Genomic DNA, 25,202 nt, shown 5'->3' with positions numbered 1-25,202 from the left:
TCCCAAGTATCTGGATTACAGGCAGCTGCCATCATGCCCGGATAATTTCGTATTTTTGTAGAGACAGGGTTTCACCATATTGGCCAAGCTGGTCTTGAACTCCTGACCTCAGGTGATCCGCCTGTCTTGGCCTCCCAAAGTGCTGGGATTAGCGGCATGAGCCAACTCAGCTGGCCTTAAATGAATGAATTCTTGACTTCCACTCTATCCCTAATGCTGTCAATTTCTTGATTCATGAAATGAATATGGATATGTGATATGAATGGATATTTGGTTCAATCCATTAATCTGCGGAAAGCCAAAAACCCAATCAGGATTAGCTGGGTGGAACTTCAGAAATGCAATCAGATATTGCTTTTTGATTGGAAGCTAGCAGTGCATACGTGGAAGGGCGTGGGTGGGAGTTGTGATTAGAAAGGTCAATAAAAGCTTCTAAAGACCCACAGGAGAGACCCAAAGTCTTCAAGCCTGGAGTTCCTGCTTGGTTCTTCCTGAGGTCTGAACACCCTGCAAACTGAGTCCAGATCTGGTAAGTCACTAATTTCTGTAAGGACACTCCCATCTGACCTACAGTCAGCCGATGCAGAATGATGACAGTGCAGCCTACGATGGCACAGAACTCTATCCTGTCTTTTTTTCTTTTTTTCATAAGAACGGTTTCAAGCTTTGATCTTTTTTTTTCTAAATGCAGTTTTGTCTTTATTTCAAAAATGTTGATTGTGCTTTTCTTTACGTCATTTCAGAATTCTTGTTGGGAGCCATTTTGTGAAGAGAGGAAGACTGAGCTGTTTTGGCTGCATTTCTGGCCTCGAGCCGCAGTCAGCTTCTCCACGTAGAACCCGGCAGTAGGAGACTTAGAATCGAATCTCTTCTCCCTCCCGCCTCCTGTTTTTGGCTTTTGGAGAAACCTTATCATCCAACACAATGGCCAGCAACGTTACCAACAAGACGGATCCTCACTCCATGAACTCCCGTGTGTTCATTGGGAATCTCAACACTCTTGTTGTCAAGAAATCAGATGTGGAGGTGATCTTTTCCAAGTATGGCAAAATTGCAGGCTGCTCTGTTCATAAGGGCTTTGCCTTCGTTCAATATGATAAGGAGAAAAATGCCCGGGCTGCTGTAGCAGGAGAAGATGGCAGAATGATTGCTGACCAAGTTGTAGATATTAACCTGGCTGCAGAGCCAAAAGCGAATCGAGGAAACGCAGGTGTGAAACGATCAGCAGCGGAGATGTACGGCTCCTCTTTTGACTTGGACTATGGCTTTCAACGGCATTATTATGATGGGATGTACAGTTTCCCAGCACGTGTACCTCCTCCTCCTGCTATGGCATTGGCTGTAGTGCCCTCAAAACGTCAGCGCGTATCAGGAAACACCTCACGAAAGGGCAAAAGTGGCTTCAATTCTAAGAGTGGAAAGCGGGGATCTTCCAAGTCTGGAAAGCTGAAAGGAGATGACCTTCAGGCCATTAAGCAGGAGTTGACCCAGATAAAACAGAAAGTGGATTCTCTCCTGGAAAACCTGGAAAAAATTGAAAAGGAACAGAGCAAACAAGAGGTAGAGGTGAAAAATGCTAAGTCAGAAGAGGAGCAGAGCAGTAGCTCCATGAAGAACGATGAGACTCATGTGAAGATGGAGTCTGAGGGGGGTGCAGATGACTCTGCTGAGGAGGGGGACCCACTGGATGATGATGATAATGAAGATCAGGGGGACAACCAGCTAGAGTTGATCAAGAATAATGAAAAAGAGGCTGAGGAAGGAGAGGATAACAGAGACAGCACCAATGGCCAGGATGACTCTTAAGCACATAGTGGGGTTGAGAAATCTTATCCCATTGTTTCTTTACCTAGGAGCTTGTCTAACATCAAATTTTTCACCAGATCCTCTCCCTTAGTATCTTCAGCACATGCTTACTGTTCTCCCCATCCTTGTCCTTCCCACATTCATTAATTCATATTGCCCTGCACCTGGTTCCATTTTCACTTCCCTTGATGCTCCTAGAAGTTTTCTTAAGTCTTACCCTGCAATTTTTGCTTTTAATTTAGATACCTCTTTATGACTTAACAGTAAAAAGGACGTATGGTTTTTATCAACTGTCTCCAAAATAATTTCTTTTTTTGCAGGGAATACGGTTCTTTTCTTTCATACATAAGTTCAGTAGTTGCTTCCCTAACTGCAAAGGCAATCTCATTGAGTTGAGTAGCTCCTGATAGCAGCTTGGAGTTAGAAGTATGTGTGTTACACCCCATATTAGTGTGCTGTGTGGGGCAGTTCAACAAAAATCTAACAATGTATTTTTGTGAATGAGAGTTGGCATGTCAAATGCATCCTCAGAAAAATAATTAGTGTTATACTCTTAAAATGTGTTTTCTAAAGTTGATACTGTGGGTTATTTTTGTGAACAGCTCCATGTTTGGGACCTTTTTTCCTTAAAATAAACAACTCCTTATTAAACCAGGAATTTAAAGAAAAAAATTATTGGTGGGAGCAGTGACTCATGCCTATAATTCCAACACTTTGGGAGGCCAAGGTGGGAGGATCATTTGAGCCCAGGGGTTCGAGACCAACCTGGGCAACATGGCAAAACCCTATCTCTACAAAACATTTATTTTGAGGGGTGGGGATGGTATCTGGCTCTGTTACCCAGGCTGGAGTGCAGTGGCATGATCTCAACTCACTCCAACCTCTGCCTCCCAGGCTCAAGCGATTCTCATGCCTCAGCCTCCTGAGTAGCTGCGATTATAGCCACCCGCCACCATGCCCGGCTAATTTTTATATTTTTGGTAGAAACAGGGTTTCACCATGTTGGCCAGGCTGGTCTTGAACTCCTAACCTCAAGTGATCCACCTGCCTTGGCCTCCCAATGTGCTGGGATTACACACCAGTGAGCCACCAATGCCCTGCTTCTTTTTTAAAAAATTAGCCGGGCTTGGTGGCATGGATCTGTAGTCCCAGCTACTTGGGTGGCTGAGGTGGGAGAATCCCTTGAGTTCAGAAGATTGAGGCAGCAGTGAGCCATGTTCACACCACTGCTGTACTCCAGCCTGGGCAACAGAGTGAGACCTTGTCAAAAAAAAATCTTAACCAAAGAGTTTTTTAAGACAACCAATTAATTGTAATCAGTAGGCAGATCCCAAATTCCCCAAAAAAAGAAGAGAGAGTTTAGAAGGCTCTACGTGCTAGCATCCCATTCAGACTGTTTAATCCTACAATTGTGGTTTTGTAAGAAAAACAGTCTTAAAGATTTCCAATAATTCCCACAATGGCCATAAATTATCCTGGGTGTCATTTTCCCATCAATTTAAAAAGGCACATGAGAGGCCGAGTGCAGTGGCTCAGGCCTGTATTCCCAGCACTTTCGGAGGCTGAGGCAGGTGGATCAGCTGAGGTCAGGAGTTCAAGACAAGCCTGGCCAACATGGAGAAACTCCATTCCTACTAAAAATACAAAAAAGAGCCAGGCGTGGTGGCGGGCACCTGTAATCCCAGGTACTCAGGAGGCCGAGGCAGGAGAGGCACTTGAACCCAAGAGGTAGAGGTTGCAGTGAGCCGAGATCATGCCATTGCACTCCAGCCTGGCCACAGAGCCAGACACTATCTCCAAAAATAATAATAATTATTATAACAGCATGTCTATTCACTCTCCAAAGTGTCTGGGACTGGACAATTAATTGTGAGGTCCTTTTCTGTAGCACCATACGCTATAACATATATGTGGATTTAAATAAATACACATACAAAATGCAAGTATATAGTCTATATGCTTTCCATATACTTATGTTCCATGAGGTCACAAGCAAATTCAAGGCTAGGTCAAAGAGTAGAGTGGCTGTCTATGGAAAGGAGAGTGGAAGTGAATCATGGTAATAAAAGGAAATAGATACAGATATGAATAGGTAGACATACACACATATAGCTGCACGAAACGGGGTTGTCGTGGACCAATGATGTCAGTGAGCCATGTAAAAAGGCTACAGTTCTTGTGATTGTGTGTCCGTTTTCAGGATGGGTTGTAGATTACCTTTTTAGAAAGACTGATGCCACAGTCATAGTCAAAAAAATGATTATAAAATTTGCTTCCTTTCTGGGGCATCTCTGGAGAAATCTCCAATGGGAGGAGAACTCAGTTACTGGGCAGGTTATCACACAGGTAAGATTTTACTGATCCAATGGCACTAATATTAACTTCATTATCCTTCGTATTCTACAAAGGTTGAGTGAACAAACTGTATCTTGAAACTAAAATTAGCTGAACCAATAAAGGAGACTGCATTCTTTTTATTTTTTGTTTAGAGACAGAGTCTCTGTTGCCCAGGCTGGAGTACAATGGTGCTACCTTGGCTCACTGCAACTTCTGCATCCTGGGTTCAAGTGGTTCTCCTGCCTCAGCCTCCTGAGTAGCTGGGATTATAGGCACATGTCACCACACTGAGCTAACTTTTGTATTTTTAGCAGAAAGGGGGTTTCTCCATGTTGGCCAGGTTGGTCTCAAACCTCTGACTTTGGGATCTGCCTGCCTCAGCCTCCTAAAGTGCTGGGATTATAGGCGTGAGCCACCATGCCTGGCTGAATCTTTTTTACTTTTCTCAAACATGGTGTCATAGTATTGGGTTCTATGCACTTAGAAGAGTGAGCCCATCGTTCAGTAACAATATGAATCAATACTGCAAGACCTTGATGCAGTATTTGAAAGACTATTTCCACTAGGTGAAGGAGGCTTTCAGTGATGCTTAGACCCTCATGCCCTAGCATTTGGAGATTGCATCCTTTAGAAATGACACCAAGGGAAATCTGCCCATGAACAGCATTGGATGGGACCGTACCAGATGACTTAAACTTAAGGATATCTGAGGAAAAGCCTTCCCTAGAAGCACACATCATCACCTGGTAGACAGCTTTTCCAAGACAATGGAGCAAGACTCCATTTGATCTTCTTCCATTGACTGAGACTTGGTTTTGTTTTGTATTAACACAAAATTATCAAACCTATATTTTATGTTGTTAGGTACTTTCACCACTCAAACCAAACACTTTCTAAGATCTTCTGTTCAAAATGTGGCCACTCTCACTAACCAAAGCAATTGCTGGCTATGGAGTCATTTAGATGAAAGGGAAGGATCACACCTAATACTAAAACCTGCTTTCGTACACCGTTGGGTAGCAATTGAGGATGCTAAATTCATGATAAGATTTGTTATCCTTCCTTTGGTAGGTTGGTTAATATTTATAATTAAATGACTTGGCATTGAGAAGAAGCTATAGGTGCAAATGGGTGACCTATGACTATTATTGATTTCATTACTGGTAACTTATCTCTATGCATAGAAAACATTAGTGTAACTGGGTCTAATCTAGATGGTGTGCCAGACTCCGACTAGAATAAACTCTGGTTTGACGCATATTATGAAGACTGGAACGCTATAGTTATCGACATAGACACAGAATCAGAACATGACCATGTTACCCTCTGCCATATAATCAGAGAAACTTACTGAAACTAGACATTGGTTCATTGGAGATTCTAGAGGGAAATAGAATGCATCTATAGCTCTAGTATATGAAATAAATATTAGTTTTGTTTATTGGATGCATCAATACTCAGGACATATTTGGAGAGGAACCTACTCATTCTTCTATGGAGATGACATGCAAGGATTACTTTATAAAAGACATAGAAATATTTTTTCTTCCCACCCCAATTCAAACCATTACCATGCAACCTTGTGTCAATAGAAGATAAGGCTGTTGAGGTAGAAATAATTAACGAAAGCTTCACTGGAAGCTAAATGTGAGGATTGACCTGGAAGACACACACTGACAAAGTGGGTGTTTTCCAAAGTCTGTTACAAGTTGGAATGCTTTTGTAAGAAAGGTTAAAAGAAGGGAATGGGACTCCTCCTATCAGTTTGTTTTTAAATTTTCTTTTGTCTTATTGACCTGGCAAGGCTCAAATAGAATTGAGTTTTTGTTTTTGTTTTTTTCCATTGGACAGGACAAGACAGAGGTTACAATCATTGGCTTTAGATAACAACATAACAGGATAAAACATATTCCTTGCAAGACAACCAGCAAAACTTCATGATCAGAATCAAATCAGCGTCCTTCTCACTGTCAGTGGGTGAAGCCTTCATCAATACTTGTGGGGTTTGAGGCACTCATGAACTCATGATCAGACACTTTACTCAGGGACAGGATGTAAGCCAATCGAAAGACCTTCCACAGGTGGTGAATTTGGAAGCCCGCCCAATGTGCCCTGCAAGTTTTCACTGGCAATATGCAGGTGCAGATATGACAAAGAATAACCATGACCTTTACATCACCCCCAGCTGTTGAGGAATGGGATCCTTTTGACCCTTTCTGTCCAGAGAACCAGGTTACTCATCTTGTGTGGCAACAACATATATGGTCTACTTAACAGAGAAGAAGACTCTGTAAAAAGAAATGTTTATTATGAAGTAAGCAAAGAAATGGGAATAGATGTGAGATTATTTGGGGAGATAAAGGAAGTTGAAGGTTTTGAAAGGAAAAATAAGGAGGATTATACAAATTGTTTTGAAAGACTCATACTTGGTCATAAGGATTAAAACCAAAAGGGCATCAGTGCAATGTTAGATAGATTCCTCTTACACCCACTCAATAACCCCCAACATGTTCAGCAAGTCTTGGTTCACTCCCAGGTTCCCATTAAAAACCCAGCTCAACCCTGACCAGCTCCACCCTCACTTCCCATTTGTAATTTTCACATGACTTTATTACAGGACCATCAGGTTCCTATGCCTGCTGCACAGTAGCTTAGCAATATTCTGAGACTGCAGGGTTTGCAGCAGAGAGTTTACTGATCACAAGGTGGCTGAATGAGAAGCTAGGAGGAGATCCTCAAATTCATCTCCCCAAGGAGTACTGAGGGTTTCCAGTGGATGCTGGATAGCAAGGGGCTGGAAAGTTGGGGTAGCAGTAAGAGGGAAGAAGTCAACAGGATGTAGAAACTGCATTCTTTGGTGAGTTGGTGCATTGCAGGGCCCTTCAGATCAGCTGGCATCAGTAGTTTCACTGACATGCAGAACGTGAAAGAATATCTCAGATGAAAAAGTTAATGTTTTACAATGCGTAAATCGTTGTCTGCAGGGAAGTTAAGGGGAACTGTAATCTAAGGTCTATATGATTTTGGAACAGTAGGCTGCCAGCAACCATGAGGAACCAGGTCAGAGAGCAAGAAGACGTCCTGATGAATGCTGAATGTGTTGCAAGCTTGGTTTATTTTTGTTTCTCTCCCTCCCTTCTTCACTGATTAAATTTATAAAGTTTAGGGAAGTGGTTTCAATTTCTTCCAAAGAAGCCTTAACCTAAGCCCTGAGACCACTCACGCCCTCAGTGGCACCTCTCCTCCACCAGAACGAGCATGTAATCTGCTACCTTAGGTTATACAAAATCCCAAAAACCATTCAATACCTTGAGATTTTTATTCTGATTTCATAGGGATGACTCCTCTGTTTTTATAAAGCTTTTTAAAGTATAAAGCATTTTTATATTTTGATGTGGCCAAGGATCTCCTAACAACACTACTTTCAGATTTTATTTTTCTGTCTAATGTCGTAAACAGATCAAATCCTTCCCTGCCTCACACTCAAGACTATGAAGTTCACATATTAGTAAAATACAATCAGTGTTTGTGGAGTTCATGAATGAATGATTTTTTTATTTTTTGACAGAATGTCGCTCTGTCACCCAGACTGGAGTGCAGTGGCACAATTCTGGCTCACTGCAACCATTGCCTCCTGGGTTCAAGCAATTCTCCTGCCTCAGCCTCCCAAGTAGCTAGGTTTCAGGCGCCTGCCATCATGCCCAGCTAATTTTTGTGTTTTTGTAGAGACGGGGTTTCACCTTTTTGACCTGGCTGGTCTTGAACCCCTGACATCAGGTGATCTACTCACCTTGTCCTTCCAAAGTGCTGGAATTACAGGTATGAGCCACCTCGCCCACCCTTGAATGAATGTATTCTGGACTTCTACCCTATCCCTAACACTGTCAATTTTTTGCTTCACGAACTGAATATAGATATGTGATATGAATGGATATCTGACTCAATCCATTAATCTGGGGAGAGCCAAAAACCCAATCAGGATTAACTGGGTGGAGCTTCAGAAATGCAATCAGATATTGCTTTTTGATTGGAAGCTAGCAGTGCATACGTGGAAGGGCGTGGGTGGGAGTTGTGATTAGAAAGGTCAATAAAAGCTTCTGAAGACCCACAGGAGAGACCCAAAGTCTTCAAGCCTGGAGTTCCTGCTTGGTTCTTCCTGAGGTCTGAGCACCTTCTAGACTACATCCAGATCTGGTAAGTCACTCATTTCTGTAAGGACACTTCCATCTGACCTACAATCAGTCGGTCTGGGATGGTGACAGTGCAGCCTACGATGGCACAGCGCTATATCCTGTCCTTTTTTTTTTTCATATGAACAATTTGAAGCTTTGAATTTTTTCCTCTAAATGCAGTTCTCTCTTTATTTCAAAAAAGTTGATTGTGCTTTGGTTTAGGTCATTTCAAAATTCTTGAAGGGAGCAGTGACTCATGCCTTTAACCCCAACACTTTGGGAGGCCAAAGTGGGAGGATCATTTCAGCCCGTGGGTTTGAGACCAACCTGGACAACACCACAGAAATCCTCCTCTACACAACGTTTTTTTTGGGGGTGGGGTTGGAGTCTCACTGTGTTGCCCAGACTGGAGTGCAGTGGCACGATCTCAACTCACTGCAACCTTTACCTCCCGGGTTCCAGCAATTCTCATGCCTCAGTCTCCATCCTCAGAAGCTGGTGTCACAGACATCTGAAACCATGCCTGGCTAAGTTTTGTATTTTTAGTAGAGGTGGGGTTTCACCCTGCTGGCCAGGTTGGTCTCGAACACCTGACCTCAAGTGATCCACCTGCCTTGGCCTCCCAAAGTTCTGGGATTACAGCTGTGAGTCACTGGTGCTTGGCCTCTACTTTTTTTTTTTTTTAATTAGCCGAGCATGGTGGCATGCATCTGTAGTCCCAGCTATTTGGGTGGCTGGTGTGGGAGAATCACTTGAGCCCAGAAGATTGAGGCTGCAGTGAGCCATGCTCACACCACTGCTGTACTCCAGCCTGGGCAAAAGAGAGAGACCCTGTCCAAAAAATAAAAACAATATCTTAACCAAAAAGGGTCTATGACCTTAATTTTAAACCAATCACGTCCTCACTGTAATTCTTCCACCGGAATGGAGACATGGGTGTGGGGGTGCATGCCTGTAATCCCAGCTACGTGGAAGGCTGAAGCATGAGAATTGCTTGAATCTCAGAGGTGGAGGTTACAGGGAGCTGAGATGGCGCCCCTGCACTCCAGCCTGGGCGACAAAGTGAGACTCAGCTTCACACACACCAAAAAAAATTAGATTATACCACCCAGGTGATTATTGGATACATGAAGATTTCTATTGTGTTTTCTTGGGGACTGTCAACTCTGTCTTTGAAAACTGTTTTAACTCTGAAATATTTTGAGAAATTTGATGTAGCCAAGGATCCCTCAACAAAGACACTTTCAAGTCTTTTCTTTCTGTCTAATATCAGGAAGAGATTCAACCTTTCCCTATCTCACACTCAGGACTGTGAAGGACACATATTAGTAAAACTCCATTTTTGTGAAGGGAATCAGTGGATGAGTCCTGGACTTCCACCCTATCCCTAAATCTTTCACTTTGATGGATGAATATCTACTTCCATCAGTAAATCTGGAAGAAAGCCAAAAGTCCAATCAGGATTAACTGGGTAGAATTCGAATCAAATGTCGTTCTGTCTCTCTCTTTTTTCTTTTTCTTTCTTTTTTTTTTTTGAATCTAGCCTATTTCCCAGGCTGGAGTTCAGTGGTGTATTGTCAGCTCACTGCAACCTCTGCCTCCTGGGTTCAAGCGATCCTCCTGTCTCAGCCTCCCTAGTAGCCTGGACTATAGGCGCAGACCACCGCAACTGGCTAATTTTTTAATTTTAGTAGAGGTAGGGTTTTACCATGTTGGCCAGGCTTGTCTCAAACTCCTGACCTCAGATAATCCACCTGCCTCTGCCTCCCAGAGTGCTGGGATTACAGGTGTGAGCCACTTCGTCTGGCCTTGAATGAATGTATTCTTGACTTCAACCCTATCCCTAACACTGTCAATTTCTTGCTTCATGAAGTGAATATAGATATGTGATATGAATGGACATCTGATTCAATCCATTAATCTGGGGAGAGCCAAAAACCCAATCAGGATTACCTGGGTGGAGCTTCACAAATGCAATCAGATATCATTTTCTGATTGGAAGCTAGCAGCGGATACGTGGAGGGGCGTGGGTGGGAGTTGTGATTAGAAAGGTCAATAAAAGCTTCTAAAGACCCACAGGAGAGACCCAAAGTCATCAAGCCTGGAGTTCCTGCCTGGTTCTTCCTGAGGTCTGAGCACCTTCTAGACTACATCCAGATCTGGTAAGTCACTAATTTCTGTAAGGACACTTCCATCTGACCTACAGTCAGCCGGTCTGGGATGGTGACAGTGCAGCCTACGATGGCACAGAGCTATATCCTGTCCTTTTTTTATATATATATGAACAATTTGAAGCTTTGAATGTTTTCCTCTAAATGCAGTTCTGTCTTTATTTCAAAAAAGTTGATTGTGCTTTAGCTGATGCCTTTTTAAAATTCTTGAAGGGAGCAGTGACTCATGCCTTTAACCCCAACACTTTGGGAGGCCAAAGTGGGAGGATCATTTCAGCCCGTGGGTTTGAGACCAACCTGGACAACACCACAAAAACCCTACTCTACACAACGTTTTTTTTGGGGGTGGGGTTGGAGTCTCACTGTGTTGCCCAGACTGGAGTGCAGTGGCACGATCTCAACTCACTGCAACCTTTACCTCCCGGGTTCCAGCAATTCTCATGCCTCAGTCTCCATCCTCAGAAGCTGGTGTCACAGACATCTGAAATCATGCCTGGCTAATTTTTGTATTTTTAGTAGATGTGGGGTTTCACCACGCTGGCCAGGTTGGTCTCGAACACCTGACCTCAAGTGATCCACCTGCCTTGGCCTCCCAAAATGCTGGGATTACAGCTGTGAGTCACTGGTGCTTGGCCTCTACTTTTTTTTTTATTTTAATTAGCCAAGCATGGCGGCATGCATCTGTAGTCCCAGCTATTTGGGTGGCTGGTGTGGGAGAATCACTTGAGCCCAGAAGATTGAGGCTGCAGTGAGCCATGCTCACACCACTGCTGTACTCCAGCCTGGGCAAAAGAGAGAGACCCTGTCCAGAAAACAAGAACAATATCTTAACCAAAAAGGATCTATGACCTTAATTTTAAACCAATCACATCCTCTTCCACCCAAATGGAGACATGGCTGTGGGGGGTGCATGCCTGTAGTCCCAGCTACGTGGAAGGCTGAAGCATGAGAATTGCTTGAATCTTGGAGGCCGAGGTGACAGTGAGCCAAGATGGTGCCACTGCACTCCAGCCTGGGCAACGAAGTGAGACTCAGCTCCCTCAACACCAAAAAAAATTATATGACCCAGGTGATCATCGGATACATGAAGATTTCTATTGTGTTTTCTTAGGGACTGTCATCTCTGTCTTTGAAAACTGTTTTAACTCTGAAATATTTTGATAAATTTGATGTAGCCAAGGATCCCTCAACAAAGATACTTTCAAGTTTTCTTTCTTTCTGTCTAATATCAGGAAGAGATTCAACCCTTCCCTGTCTCACACTCAGGACTTTGAAGGACACATATTAGTAAAACTCCATGTTTGTGAAGGGAATCAGTGAATGAGTCCTGGACTTTCACCCTATCCCTAAATCTTTCATTTTGATGGATCAATATCTAAATCGATCAGTTAATCATTAAGAAAGACAAAAATCCAATCAGGATTAACTGGGTAGAGATTAAGAAGTCTAGTGAAATGTAGCTCTCTCTGTCTCTCTGTTCAATCTAGCCTATTTCCCAGGCTGGAGTGGAGTGGTATAATGTCAGCTCACTGCAACTTCTGCCTCCTGGGTTCAAGCGATCCTCCTCCCTCAGCCTCCCTAGTAGCTTGGACTACAGGCGCAGACCACTGCACCTGGCTAATTTTTGCTGTCTTAGTAGAGGCAGGGTTTTACCATGTTGGCCAGGCTCGTCTTGAACTCCTGATCTCAGATGATCCACCTGCCTCGGCCTCACAAAATGCTCAGATTGCAGGTGTGAGTCACTGCATCCAGCCAAAGTGGTTCAGTTTGAATATGTGTAAGAGGTGTGCATTGGAAACATCTATCTTGCAAATGATGCATAACAGTGTCACATAGCATTCAAAGCTTCTCACTGAAATTTTCAATAATGTGGCTGGGGCAGAGGCTCACACCTATAATCCCACTATGTTGGGAGGCCAAGAGGGGTAGATTGCTTGAGTCTAGGAGTTCAAGACCAGCTTGGACAACATAGCGAAATCCACTGTCTTTACAAAAAGTCAAAAAATAAAAGATGAGCTGGGTGTGGTGATGCATAACTGTGGTCCCAGCTACTTGGGAGGCTGAGGAGGAAGAATCCTTTGAGCTGGGAGGTCAAGGCTGCACTGAGCTGAGATCCCACCACTACCCTCCAGGCTGGGTGACAGAGCAAGACCCTGTCAGAAAGAGAGTGAGAGAGGGAGAGAGAGAAACAGAGAGAGAATGAGAGAAGGGATACAGGGAAAGAAGACAAAGAAAGAAGGGAGAGGGGGAAAGAAAGAAAGAAGGGAGGGAGAGAGGGAAAGAAGGAAAGAAGAAAGAGAGAGAAAGAGAAAGCAAGCTTAAATAATGAAAAGAAAACAAATAGAACCTGTTCTAGGGATGCCCCATGAATGTTCCCAACAAGCTTATTTGTAGGAACTGAAAATGTGGACATGTAGGCTTGTGACACTCCCATTCCCATTGTTTTAGAACCTTGAGTAATTAGTAATTTCCCCCAATGGTAGGAGGCGTTCGCTTTCAGGTTCCTCCACACTCACTAGTCACTGGATGGAGCACTGGATAGAAAGGAAGGGCTAGTTGTGGCCCTGCTTCCTCACTGCTTGGGAGACGCTCATGCTGATGAAGCAGAAGCAGAATGCTGGCTTAATGGCCACTGAGTACAGAGTAGAATTGGAGTAAACTGAGGGCTCTTTCACCATTGCCAGAGCAGTGACTTTGGCCCTGGGAGAAGATGAGATTGCATGGGCTTGGCCTGAGAGTGATGCCTTTTCTCTGGGTTTGTCCTCTGGAAGTTTTCCCTGCAGATTCATGAAGATGAGCATCCGGACTCCACCCAGACTCCTGGAGCTTGCGGGGCGGAGCCTGCTGAGGGACCAAGCCTTAGCCATGTCCACCCTGGAGGAGCTGCCCACGGAACTTTTCCCCCCACTGTTCATGGAGGCCTTCAGCAGGAGATGCTGTGAGGCCCTGAAGCTGATGGTGCAGGCCTGGCCCTTCCGCCGCCTCCCTCTGAGGCCTCTGATAAAGATGCCTTGTCTGGAGGCCTTCCAAGCTGTGCTTGATGGGCTTGATGCACTGCTTACCCAAGGGGTTCGTCCCAGGTGAGGTGGGCCAGGTGGGCTGGTGGGGTGGGCCCAGGTGTCCAACAGAAGGAACAGCTAGGTTATGAGAAGTGAGGAGGCCCAAGGGGGCATGCTGGTGGTGAGGAAGCTGAGAGGACTTGGCCATTCACCAGCTCCTCAGGGAAAGCACTGCTGACCATGCCAGGTCCATGGAGGTAACAGGAACCTCTCCTCTAATGGCACTGAAAGGCACCATGAAAAGTGAGAACTGGGCCGGGCACGGTGGCTCACAATGTAATCCCAGCAGATTGGGAGGCTGAGGTCAAGAGTTGGAGGCCAGCCTGTCCAACATGGCAAACCCCAACTCTACTAAAAATACTAAAATTAGCTGGGCATGGTGGGGGGTTCCTGTAATCCCAGCTACTTGTGAGGTTGAGGCAGGAGAATCATTTGAACCCGGGAAGCAGAGGTTGCAGTGAGGTGACATCACACCACTGCACTCCAGCCTAGGCGACAGAGGGAGACTTGGTCTCAAAAAAAAAAAACAAAAAAATGTGGAAGTGGGCAGGATCCAAGGGGAAAACAGGGTGAAGAAAAGTCAGAGAGAGGGACAACAAGCAGGGAGGGGAGGAGCTGCTATCCAGGATGTGGAGTTTAAGTTCAGAAATGAGTTCTGAAATTCTCAGTCTCACCTCTATTTTCCCACAGGAGGTGTAAACTTCAAGTGCTGGATTTACAGGATGTCTGTGAGAACTTCTGGATGGTTTGGTCTGAAGCTATGGCCCATGGGTGCTTCCTCAATGCCAAGAGGAGCAAAAAACCAGTGCAGGACTGTCCAAGGATGAGAGGACAGCAACCCTTGACTGTGTTCGTAGAACTTTGGCTCAAGAACAGGACTCTGGATGAATACCTCACCTACCCCCTTCTATGGGTCAAGCAGAGGAGAGATTTACTACACCTGTGCTGTAAGAAGCTGAAAATTTTGGGAATGCCCTTCCGCAATATCAGAAGCATCCTGAAAATGGTGAACCTAGACTGTATCCAGGAGGTGGAAGTGAGTTGCAGGTGGAAACTGCAATTCCTGACACAGTTTACCCCATACCTGGGCCACATGAGGAATCTTCAGAAGCTCGTTCTCTCCCACATGGATGTCTCTCGCTACGTTTCCCCAGAGCAGAAGAAGGAGATTGTTACCCAGTTCACCACTCAGTTCCTCAAGCTGCGCTGCCTCCAAAAGCTTTATATGAACTCTGTTCCTTTCCTCGAAGGCCACCTGGACCAGCTGCTCAGGTGAGGGAGGGTGGTGAGCTTTCTCTGCAGACCACAGCAGAGCCTGTTACAGTAAACACTAGTGGGCATCTACTGTGAGCCAGCCTATGAGGATGTAACCGTGAAGGGGACACTAGAATGTCCATGCATTGTCCTGTTGGCGGCCCTGTCCTGAAATGGGTATCACGCAACCATCGCAATAGAGGCAGAGGGATCAGCTAGGGGAGATGCTATAGAGAGGTTGCCATAATAGGAAGCTAGCTACTGGGGGTTTCAGATCTAGTGAGGGTGCCTTTCTGAATTCTTCCTGAGGACGTGTGTCTAAGTTAAGATGATGAAAAATAGGCCAGGGGCGGTGGCTCATGCCTGTAATCCTAGCATTCTGGGAGTCTGAGGCAAGAGGATAGCTTGAGCCTAGGAGTTTAAGACCAGTCTGGGTAACATACCAAGACCCCTGTCAGAAATGAATAAATAAAAGTAAAAACAAACAAGATTACTTGTTTTTTCTGAGATGGATTTTCACTTTGATGGTCCAGGCTGGAGTGCAGTTGTGACATCTCAGCTCGCAGCAACTTCTGCCTCACAGGTTCAAGCGATTCTCCTGCCTCAGCCTCCTGAGTGCCTGGGATTACAGGCGTGGGCCACCACACCTGGCTAATTTTTATATTTTAAGTAGAGACAGGGTTTCACCATGTTGGCCAGGCTATTCTCCAACTCCTGACTTCAGGTGATCCATCCACCGTGAACTCCCAAAGTGCTGGGATTATAGGCGAGAGGTACCACGCCCAGCCAACAAGATACTTTTTAAGAAGATGATGTGAAGTAGGGAAGTGAAGTGGGCACTGAAGAGGGGAATGCTCAGCAAACCTGCACATGTCAGAAAATCAGCTTTGTGCCCCACAGTTTGGTGAACATGAATGATCCCATCTCTAATTCCCTGTTGTAAAAGTTTCTTTTGAGCTCCAGGTAAATTAATTACCTAGGCAATGCATGATTCTGAAACAGAGGGTCAGGGAGCAGGCACAAAGAATGGTGAAAGTGATAGATGGTTTGCTGATGATACAGGCGTGTCAGGGACGCCTACAGCCCGCCCACCCCAGCTGATGTTGCAGGATCCTGTCTGGGTTTGTCCTTTATGCCTGCATCTCCACTGGGCTCCTGTGGCCCAGGGATGTGGTTTTCTGCCTGACAGATGAGGAAAGGGAGCTTTAGGGATTCTGTGAACTTGATCCATTCCTATAAATGATGGTGAAATGACTCAGCCTCAAATGGAATTATTTTTTCTCCTTTTTTTTTTTTAATACAGAGTCTCTCTCTGTCACCCAGGCTGGAGTGTAGTGGCATGATCTCTGCTCACTGCAACCTACACCTCCTGGGTTCAAGCGGTTCTTCTGCCTCAGCTTCCCAAGTAGCTGGAATTGCAGGCTCCCGCCACCACACCTGGCTAATTTTTGGATTTTTAGTAGAGAGGAGGTTTTGCCATGTTCACCAGGCTGGTCTCAAACTCCTGATCTCAAGGAATCCACCAGTCTCAGCCTCCCAAAGTTCTGGGATTACAGGTGTGAGTTACTGGGCTGGGCCTAAAGTGGAATTGACCTCGGTGGCAAAGCTCTTCATCACGCATCATCCTAAGTGTTGACCATCAGGCCATCAGAATGACCCTGGACTTGGGCAAAAAGGTCTCCATCCATTACCTTGAAGCCATTCCCCACTACCCTCCACTCACCCCTATGATTCCCCAGAATTAACTTCTTGCTCTCTCTCCCCAGCTGTCTGAAGACCTCGTTAAAGGTCCTCACAATAACTAACTGTGTGCTTTTGGAATCAGACTTGAAGCATCTATCCCAGTACCCGAGTATCAGTCAACTAAAGACCCTGGACCTGAGTGGCATCAGACTGACCAATTTCAGTCTTGTGCCTCTCCAAATTCTCCTAGAAAAAGTTGCAGCCACCCTTGAGTACCTGGATTTAGATGACTGTGGCATCATAGACTCCCAAGTCAACGCCATCCTGCCTGCCCTGAGCCGCTGCTTTGAGCTCAACACCTTCAGCTTCTGTGGAAATCCCATCTCCATGGCCACCCTGGAGAACCTGCTGAGCCACACAATCATACTCAAAAACTTATGCGTGGGGGTGTATCCTGCCCCGCGGGAGAGTTATGGTGCTGATGGTATTCTCTGCTGGAGCAGATTTGCTCAAATTAGGGCTGAGCTGATGAACAGAGTGAGGGACTTAAGGCACCCTGAGAGGATCTTTCTCTGTACTGACAACTGCCCTGACTGTGGCAACAGGTCATTTTATGACCTGGAGGCAGATCAGTACTGCTGTTGAATGCCTGCCTATTTGGATGGGTATGTCAAACGCTTTCTTCTGGACACTTGGAAACTAAAACCTAGGTCTTAGGTACATCCTAAAGGGATCACAGAACACATCATTTCACACATAGGCTCTGAAAGTGGGAAAGGAAAGCTGATCAAGCAGGGGCTGGACTTGGGGGAAATGTTGCCATGGATTCGATGGGACTTTGGGGACCTGTGTCCTGTAGAGTCGAAAATGGGAATCTGAATGTCTAGAGTGGAATTCAGGCTTGAGAATACATGAGGGAGTTACTCTTGCATGGATGGTTGTAAAGAAACAATCAGAAATAAAGGAAAACTGAGCAGAATCTGTCTGGTGCCCTCTATTATTAAGTAACCTGTTTTCCAGTTTAAGCCTCAGGAATCTTCAGTTATTGATGGAAAAAACAAAAGGCACTGACTGAGTTGTCCAATCAATAAGATGCAGCCCAAGAAAATCAAGGCATTTAAATGAAATGTGGTTATTGTAATCAGTTTCCTCCCATTCTTTTATTTGAGACAGAGTTTCACTCTTGTTGCCCAGGCTGGAGTTTAGAGTGCAATGGTGCCATCTCAGCTGACTGAAACCTCCACCTGGGGTTTAAATGATTCTCCTGCCTCAGCCTCCCAAGTAGCTGGGATTACAAGCATGCACCACCATGCCCAGCTAATTTGTGTATGTTTAGTAGAGACAGGGTTTCCTCACTATGTTGGTCAGGCTGGTCTCAAACTCCTGACTTTGGGTGATTCACGCAAGTAGGCCTACCAAAGTGCTGGGATTACAGGTGTGAGCCACTGTGTCAGGCTTTTTTTTGTTTTTGTTTTTTAGAGGTCTCCTGTCACTCAGGCTACAGTGTAGTGGCACAATCATACCTCACTGCAGCCTCAATTTCCTGGGTTCAAGCGATCCACCCATCTCAGCCTCCTGAGTAGCTAGGACTACAGCTGTGTGAGCCACCACACCTGGATACTTCTTTTTAGTAGAGACAAGGCCTCGCTGTCTTCCCCAGGCTGATCTGGAACTCCTGAGCTTGTGATTCTCCTGCCTTGGCCTCCCAAAATGCAGGGAGTATAGGCGTGGACCACCACGCTTGGCTTGGCCTCCTCCAATTCTTCACTTCTTTAGATGTCTGTTAACTCCTTGTTAGTTGCTGTGGCTGTTCAGTGGGTTAATACACACTAGGTGGACACCAAAGGCCTGGAACATTACTGGGCAAGAACAGTGAGCCAATCCACACGGAAAGCACCTTCTTCTCAGCGTCTTTCACCACTAGCCAGATGCTGAGACCCCGCCCACTCCCTGTGAGTCTCCACATGCTTCCGGAAGCCTTAGTTGGTGGATGTCAGCTTCACTGCACAAGGAGCCAGTCTCTTCCCGCTGCCGTGGAAGGGGATGTCCATATTGTGTATTGGCTGGAGACTCTGGGCAGCATCAACCCTTGCTTGTTCTCCTGATGACCAGCAGCCCTTCTTGAATTAAACTCGTTGTAGCCAGTAAAGACAGCCACATTCCCTTTAAGTAAAATACTACAACTATACAGGCATGTAACACTTTTTAAATATTTCCATCTGACATTTTAAAAGTTACATCTTTTTGGGGAGCTAGGTCAGATTGATGAGAGATTTTCTCATAACACCTTCCCTCTCTCCCTATGAAGGAAGAGACTAGCGCAGCGTGTTCTGGAATCTGACAGCATCAAAGGGTGGATAACGATCAACGGCCTGTGGGTGATGAGTGACCTTCCCTGTGCTGAGGAAGCCTGCATAATGGGCACCCAAGTGAAGGATCCTGCTGAGTACTCAGGGGCTGGTGTTGCTGTCAGGGATGTTAGCCAAGAGCCTCAGCTTCCTGTAAAATGAGGATGATGATGTCCAACAGCTTATGGGATCTTGGTAGGATCCAATGAGATGGTTCATGTTTAGGGCTTGGCATGGGGTCTGGCACACAGTTAGATCAATACATCTTGTTCTTTTTTCTCTTCTCAGCAGAAGTCCCAGCACTTTTCATCTTTCAATCTCACCTCCTTTTCCTGATAATAGAGAGGCAACAAGAACTCAGGGCATGTAATGGGGCTCAACTTCTACTCTCTGCCACAATTTCATCATGATTCCCCCAAAGAGCAGAGCCCCAGGAGCCAGCAGGGGGCAGGGTGGGCATTTCTGGACTGGATTCATTCATAATAATATCAAAATTTCCAATCCGTATGTCTCGGGAGCCATCTGCTGATAGATCCGACCAGATGGTATAATTGAGTGTTGCAAGGATTATATTTTATGGTGTTTTTAAAAATTTACTATTATGAGCCAGGTGCAGTGGGTCATACCTGTAATTCCAGCACATTGGGAGGCTGAGGCAGGTGGATTACCTGAGGTTGGGAGTTTGAGACCAGCCTGAGCAACATGAAGAAACCCCTTCTCTACTTAAAGTACAAAAAATTAGCCAGGCGTGGTGGCGCACGTCTGTAATTGCAGCTACTTGATAGGCTGAGGTGGGAGAATCGTTTGTACCTGGGAGGTGGAGGTTGTGGTGAGCTCAGACTGAGCCATTGCACTCCAGCCTGGGCAACAGTAGCAAAACTCCGTCTCAAAAAAAAAAAGATAAAATAAAATTTATTATTATGGCCGGGCATGGTGTCTCACACTTCTAATCCCACCACTTTGGGAGGCCAAGGCAGCCTCGCGATTTTGAGACCAGCCTGGCCAACATGGTGAAACCCCATCTCTACTAAAAATACACAAAATTTGCTGGGAATGGTGGCATTCGCCTGTAATCCCAGGTATTCAGGAGGCTGAGGCAGGACAATCACTTGAACCCGGGAGGTGAGGGTTGCAATGAGACGAGATCGCACCACTGCACTCCAGCCTAGGCGACAGAACATGAAAAAAAATTTACTATAATGTGAATACTATTAGAGTATAAATATTTGTGTTGTAACTTATGTATATGAAAGATTAGAACTTTTAAAGAATGCAACGTGATATTTTAAGAATGGTTAATGGCCAGGTGTGGTGGTTCATGCCTGTATTCCTGGCACTTTGGGAGGCCGAGGTGGGTAGGTCACGAGGTCAGGAGTTCCAGACCAGCCTGGCCAACATGATGAAACCCTGTCTCTATGAAAAATACAATAAATTAGCCTGGCGTGGTGACAGGTGCCTGTAATCCCAGATAGTCAGGAGGCTGAGGCAAGAGAATCGCTTGAACCTGCGAGGCAAAGGTTGCAGTGAGCCAAGAATGCAGCACTGCACTCCAGCCTGGGTGAAAGAGGAAGACTCCGTCTCAAGGAGGGTGAGAAAAAGAATAGTTAACTTGGTTTGAAATGTCAAAACAAATGAGATTTTAAAAACCAATTTTAAAGACACTGAACAATAATCATTTCTTCTTTAAAATATATTTAGAATAACACAATTTTAGCTTTGAAAGGAAACATTACAGTTTTAAAAAATATTGTGTTTATTTTATTTTATTTTATTTTATTTGGAGACAAAGTCTCACTCTGTCGTCCAGATTGGAGTGCAGTGACATGATCACGGCTTACTGCAGCCTTGACCTCCTAGGCTCAGGTGATATCCCTGCCTCAGTCCCCCTAGTAGCTGGAAAAACAGGCATGCACCATCATGCCTGGCTTATTTTTGTATTCTTAGTGAAGACCAGGTTTCACCATGTTGCCCCGACTGGTCTTGAAATTCTGGGCTCAAGCGATCCACCTGCCTCGGCCTCCTAAATTGCTGGGAGTGAGCCCTTATAGGCATGAGCCACTGCACCCAGCCTTGAGTTTATTTATTTATTTTGGAGATGGAGTCTTACTCTTTCACCCAGGCTGGAGTGCAGTGGTACGATCTCAGCTCACTGCAACCTCTGCCTCGAGAGTTCAAGCAATTCTCCTGTCTCAGCCTCCAGAGTAGCTGGGATTACAGGCATGCACCACCACACCTGATTAATTTTTGTATTATTATTATTATTATTTTTTAGTAGAGACAGGGTTTTGTCATTTTAGCCAGGCTGGTCTGGAACCCCTGACCTCAGGTGATCCACCCTCCTCGGCTTCCCAAAATGCTACGACGATAGACGTGAGCCACCACACCCAGCCTATTTTTTTCTTTACAGCAGTTTTAGATTCACAGAAAAACTAAGCAGAAACTGCAGAGTTCTCATCTACCTTCTTCCCCCTTCAATACACAGCACCCCCACAGGATCAGCACCCACACCAGCACAGAGCATTCATCACAACCAATGAGCCACAGGGACACACCGTTATCACCCATTGTCCATAGTTCGCATGAAGGATCATTGCTGGTTTTGTACATTCTATGGATTTTAACAGAGGGATAATGACATGTATCCACCATTAGAGCATCATGGAGAGTAGTTTTCTTTCCCTAAAAGTCCTCTGTCCTCTTCCCATTCATCCCATTGTACTCCCAACCCCTTGCATCCACTGGGCTTTCTACTGTCTCCTTAGAAAAACGCAAAAGCTTTTTCTGGAATGTCTAATAGAATGAGTCTTTTCAGATTGCCTTCTTTCACTTGTACAATAACGTGCATTTAGGAATTTTTCATGTCTTTTTACAGCTTTATAATAGTTCACTGACTGGATGGATCAGTTTGCTTATCCAGTCACTAACCGAAGGGCAACTTGCTAGCTTCCAAGTTTTGGCGATTATGAATAAGTTGCTGTAAACATCCAGGTGTGGGTTTACTCACTTCATTAAATTTCCAGGAGCATGATTATGGAATTGTAGGGGTATGGTATGTTTTACAATGATTTCTTCTTTCTTGACAATCTCACTTGTGCAATATTGCTGCTAAAGGTCAGGAACTTTGTCTCCATCATCCTGTGTTCCCACTGCTGAGCATGGAACGTGGCACTTAGTAGCAAATGCTGTTGACCACGTGATGCATGGAAACGTTTATCATTGGTATAGTCACTAAATTGCTACCTTGGCGACATCAACATTAGCTCACTACCAATAATATAAATAAATTGGATTATGGGAAAAAATAGCCCTTGTGATACTGTGGATACTCCAGGTGCATCATGAACGTCCAGCAATTGACCAGGCACAGTGGCTCACATCTGTAATCCCAGCACTTTCAGAGACTGAGGTGGGTGGATCACTTCAGTCAGGAGTTCGAGACCACTCTGGCCAACATGATGAAACCCTGTCTCTATTAAAGATAAAAAATTAACTAGGGGGTTGAGCCAAGATGGCCAAATAGGAACAGCTCCAGTCTACAGCTCCCAGCATGAGCGATGCAGAAGACGGGTGATTTCTGCATTTCCAACTGAGGTACCAGTTTCTTCTCACTGGGGAGTGTCAGAAAGTGGGTGCAGGACAGTGGGTGCAGTGCACCGAGCATGAGCCAAAGCAGCGTGAGGCATTGCCTCTCCTGGGAAGTGCAAGGAGTCAGGGAATTCCCTTTCCTAGTCAAAGAAAGGGGTGACAGATGGCACCTGTAAAATCCGGTCACTCCCACCCTAATACTGCGCTTTTCCAACAGCCTTAGCAAATGGCACACCAGGAGGTTATATCCCGTGCCTGGCTCAAAAGGTCCTATGCCCACGGAGCCTCACTCATTGCTAGCACAGCAGTCTGAGATCAAACTGCAAGGTGGCAGCAAGCCTGAGGGAGGGGCGCCTGCCATTGCCGAGGCTTGAGTAGGTAAACAAAGCAGCCAGGAAGCTGGAACTGGGTGGAGCCCACTGCAGCTCAAGGAGGCCTGCCTGCCTCCGCAGACTCCATTTCTGGGGGCAGGGCATTGCCAAACAAAAGGCAGCAGAATCCTCTGTAGACTTAAATGTCCCTGTCTGACAGCTTTGAAGAGAATAGTGGTTCTCCCAGCACGCAGCTGGAGATCTGAGAATGGACAGACTGCCTCCTCAAGTGGGTCTGTGACCCCTAAGTAGCCTAACTGGGAGGCACCCACCAGCAGGGGCAGACTGACACCTCACATGGCCAGGTACTCCTCTGAGACAAAACTTCCACAGGAACGATCAGGCAGCAACATTTGCTGTTCACCAATATCCACTGTTCTGCAGCCTCTGCTGCTGATACCCAGGCAAACAGGTTCTGGAGTGGACCTCCAGCAAACTCCAACAGACCTGCAGTGAGGGTCCTGACTTTTAGAAGGAAAACTAACAAACAGAAAGGACATCCACACCAAAACCCAGTCTGTACATCAGCATCATCAAAGACCAAAGGTAGATAAAACCACAAAGATGGGGAAAAAACAGAGCAGAAAAATGGGAAACTCTAAAAATCAGAGTTCCTCTCCTCCTCCAAAGGAACGCAGCTCCTCACCAGCAATGGAACAAAGCTAGAGGGAGAAGGATTTTGATGAGTTGAGAGATGAAGGCTTCAGATGACCAAACTACTCTGAGCTAAAAGAGGAAGTTCGAACCCATGGCAAAGAAGTCAAAAACATTGAAAAAAAAATTAGATGAATGGCTAACTAAAATAACCAATGCAGAGAAGTCCTTGAAGGACCTGATGGAGCTGAAAACCATGGCATGAGAACTACGTGACAAATGTACAAGCCTCAGTAGCTGATTCAATCAACTGGAAGAAAGGGTATCAGTGAGGGAAGATCAAATGAATGAAATGAAGCGAGAAGAGAAGTTCAGAGATAAAAGAATAAGAGGAAATGAACAAAGCCTCCAAGAAATATGGGACTATGTGAAAAGACCAAATCTATGTCTGACTGCTGTACCTGAAAGTGATGGGGAGAATGGAACCAAGCTGGAAAACACTCTTCAGGATATTATCCAGCAGAACTTTCCCAATCTAGCAAGGCAGGCCAACATTCAAATTCAGGAAATACACAGAATGCCACAAAGATACTCGTTGAGAAGAGCAACTCCAAGACACATAATTGTCAGATTCACCAAAGTTGAAATGAAGGAAAAAATGTTAAGGGCAACCAGAGAGAAAGGTCGGGTTACCCACAAACGGAAGCCCATCAGACTAACAGCGGATCTCTCGGCAGAAACTCTACAAGCTAGAAGAGAGTGGGGGCCTATATTCAACATTCTTAAGAAAAGAATTTTCGACCCAGAATTTCATATGCAACCAAACTAAGCTTCATAAGTGAAGGAGAAATAAATTCCTTTACAGACAAGCAAATGCTGAGAGATTTTGTCACCACCAGGCCTGCCCTATAAGAGCTCCTGAAGGAAGCACTAAACACGGAAAGGAACAACAGGTACCAGCCACTTCAAAAACATGCCAAATTGGAAAGACCATCGATACTAGGAAGAAACTGCATCAACTAACGAGCAAAATAACCAGCTAACATCATAATGACAGGATCAAATTCACACATAACAATATTAACCTTAAATGTAAATGGGCTAAATGCTCCAATTAAAAGACACAGACTGGCAAGTTGGATAAGAGTCAAGACCCATCAGTGTGCTGTATTCAGGAAACCCACCTCACATGCAGAGACACACATAGGCTCAAAATAAAGGGATGGAGGAAGATCTTTCAAGCAAATGGACAACACAAAAAGACAGGAGTTGCCATCCTAGTCTCGGATAAAACAGACTTCAAACCAACAAAGATCAAAAGAGACAAAGAAGGCCATTACATCATGGTAAAGGGATCAATTCAACAAGAAGAGCTAACTATCCTAAATATAGATGCACCCAATACAGGAGCACCCAGATTCATAAAGCAAGTCCTTAGAGACCTACAAAGAGACTTAGACTCCCACACAATAATAATGGGAGACTTCAACACCCCACTGTCAACATTAGACACATCAATGAGACAGAAAGTTAACAAGGATATACAGGAATTGAACTCAGCTCTGCGCCAAGCGGACCTAATAGACATCTACAGAACTCACCATCCAAAATCAACGGAATATACATTCTTCTCAGCACCACACTGCACTTATTCCAAAAATTGACCACATAGTTGGAAGTAAAGCACACCTCAGTAAATGTAAGAGAACAGAAATTAAAACAAACTGTCTCTCAGACCACAGTGCAATCAAACTAGAACTCAGGATTAAGAAACTCACTCAGTGTGTGATGTTCCCTTTCCTGTGTCCATGTGTTCTCATTG

General features: G+C 45.0%; 2 protein-coding genes across 2 annotated transcripts; both read left to right on the top strand.

Moving 5' to 3' along the window:
• Nucleotides 1–857: 857 nt before the first annotated feature.
• On the top strand, nt 858–1,962 carry LOC129143341 (heterogeneous nuclear ribonucleoprotein C-like 2). The gene has a single exon (XM_054679400.2). It carries the CDS (start codon nt 925–927, stop codon nt 1,804–1,806), a length of 882 nt encoding a protein of 293 aa, XP_054535375.1. The 5' UTR covers nt 858–924; the 3' UTR covers nt 1,807–1,962.
• Nucleotides 1,963–13,258: 11,296 nt separating this feature from the next.
• LOC750374 (PRAME family member 15) lies at nt 13,259–17,127 on the top strand. Its single transcript, XM_054679403.1, has 3 exons — nt 13,259–13,566; nt 14,236–14,817; nt 16,566–17,127. Exons 1-3 carry the CDS (start codon nt 13,274–13,276, stop codon nt 17,125–17,127), a joined length of 1,437 nt encoding a protein of 478 aa, XP_054535378.1. The 5' UTR covers nt 13,259–13,273.
• Nucleotides 17,128–25,202: the final 8,075 nt, after the last annotated feature.

Source organism: Pan troglodytes, chromosome 1, assembly GCF_028858775.2.
Source record: "Pan troglodytes isolate AG18354 chromosome 1, NHGRI_mPanTro3-v2.0_pri, whole genome shotgun sequence".
In the NCBI taxonomy this organism is placed as follows: Eukaryota; Metazoa; Chordata; class Mammalia; order Primates; family Hominidae; genus Pan; species Pan troglodytes.
Note: the sequence above shows the minus strand (reverse complement) of the source record. Positions and strands in the feature narration are given on the sequence as shown.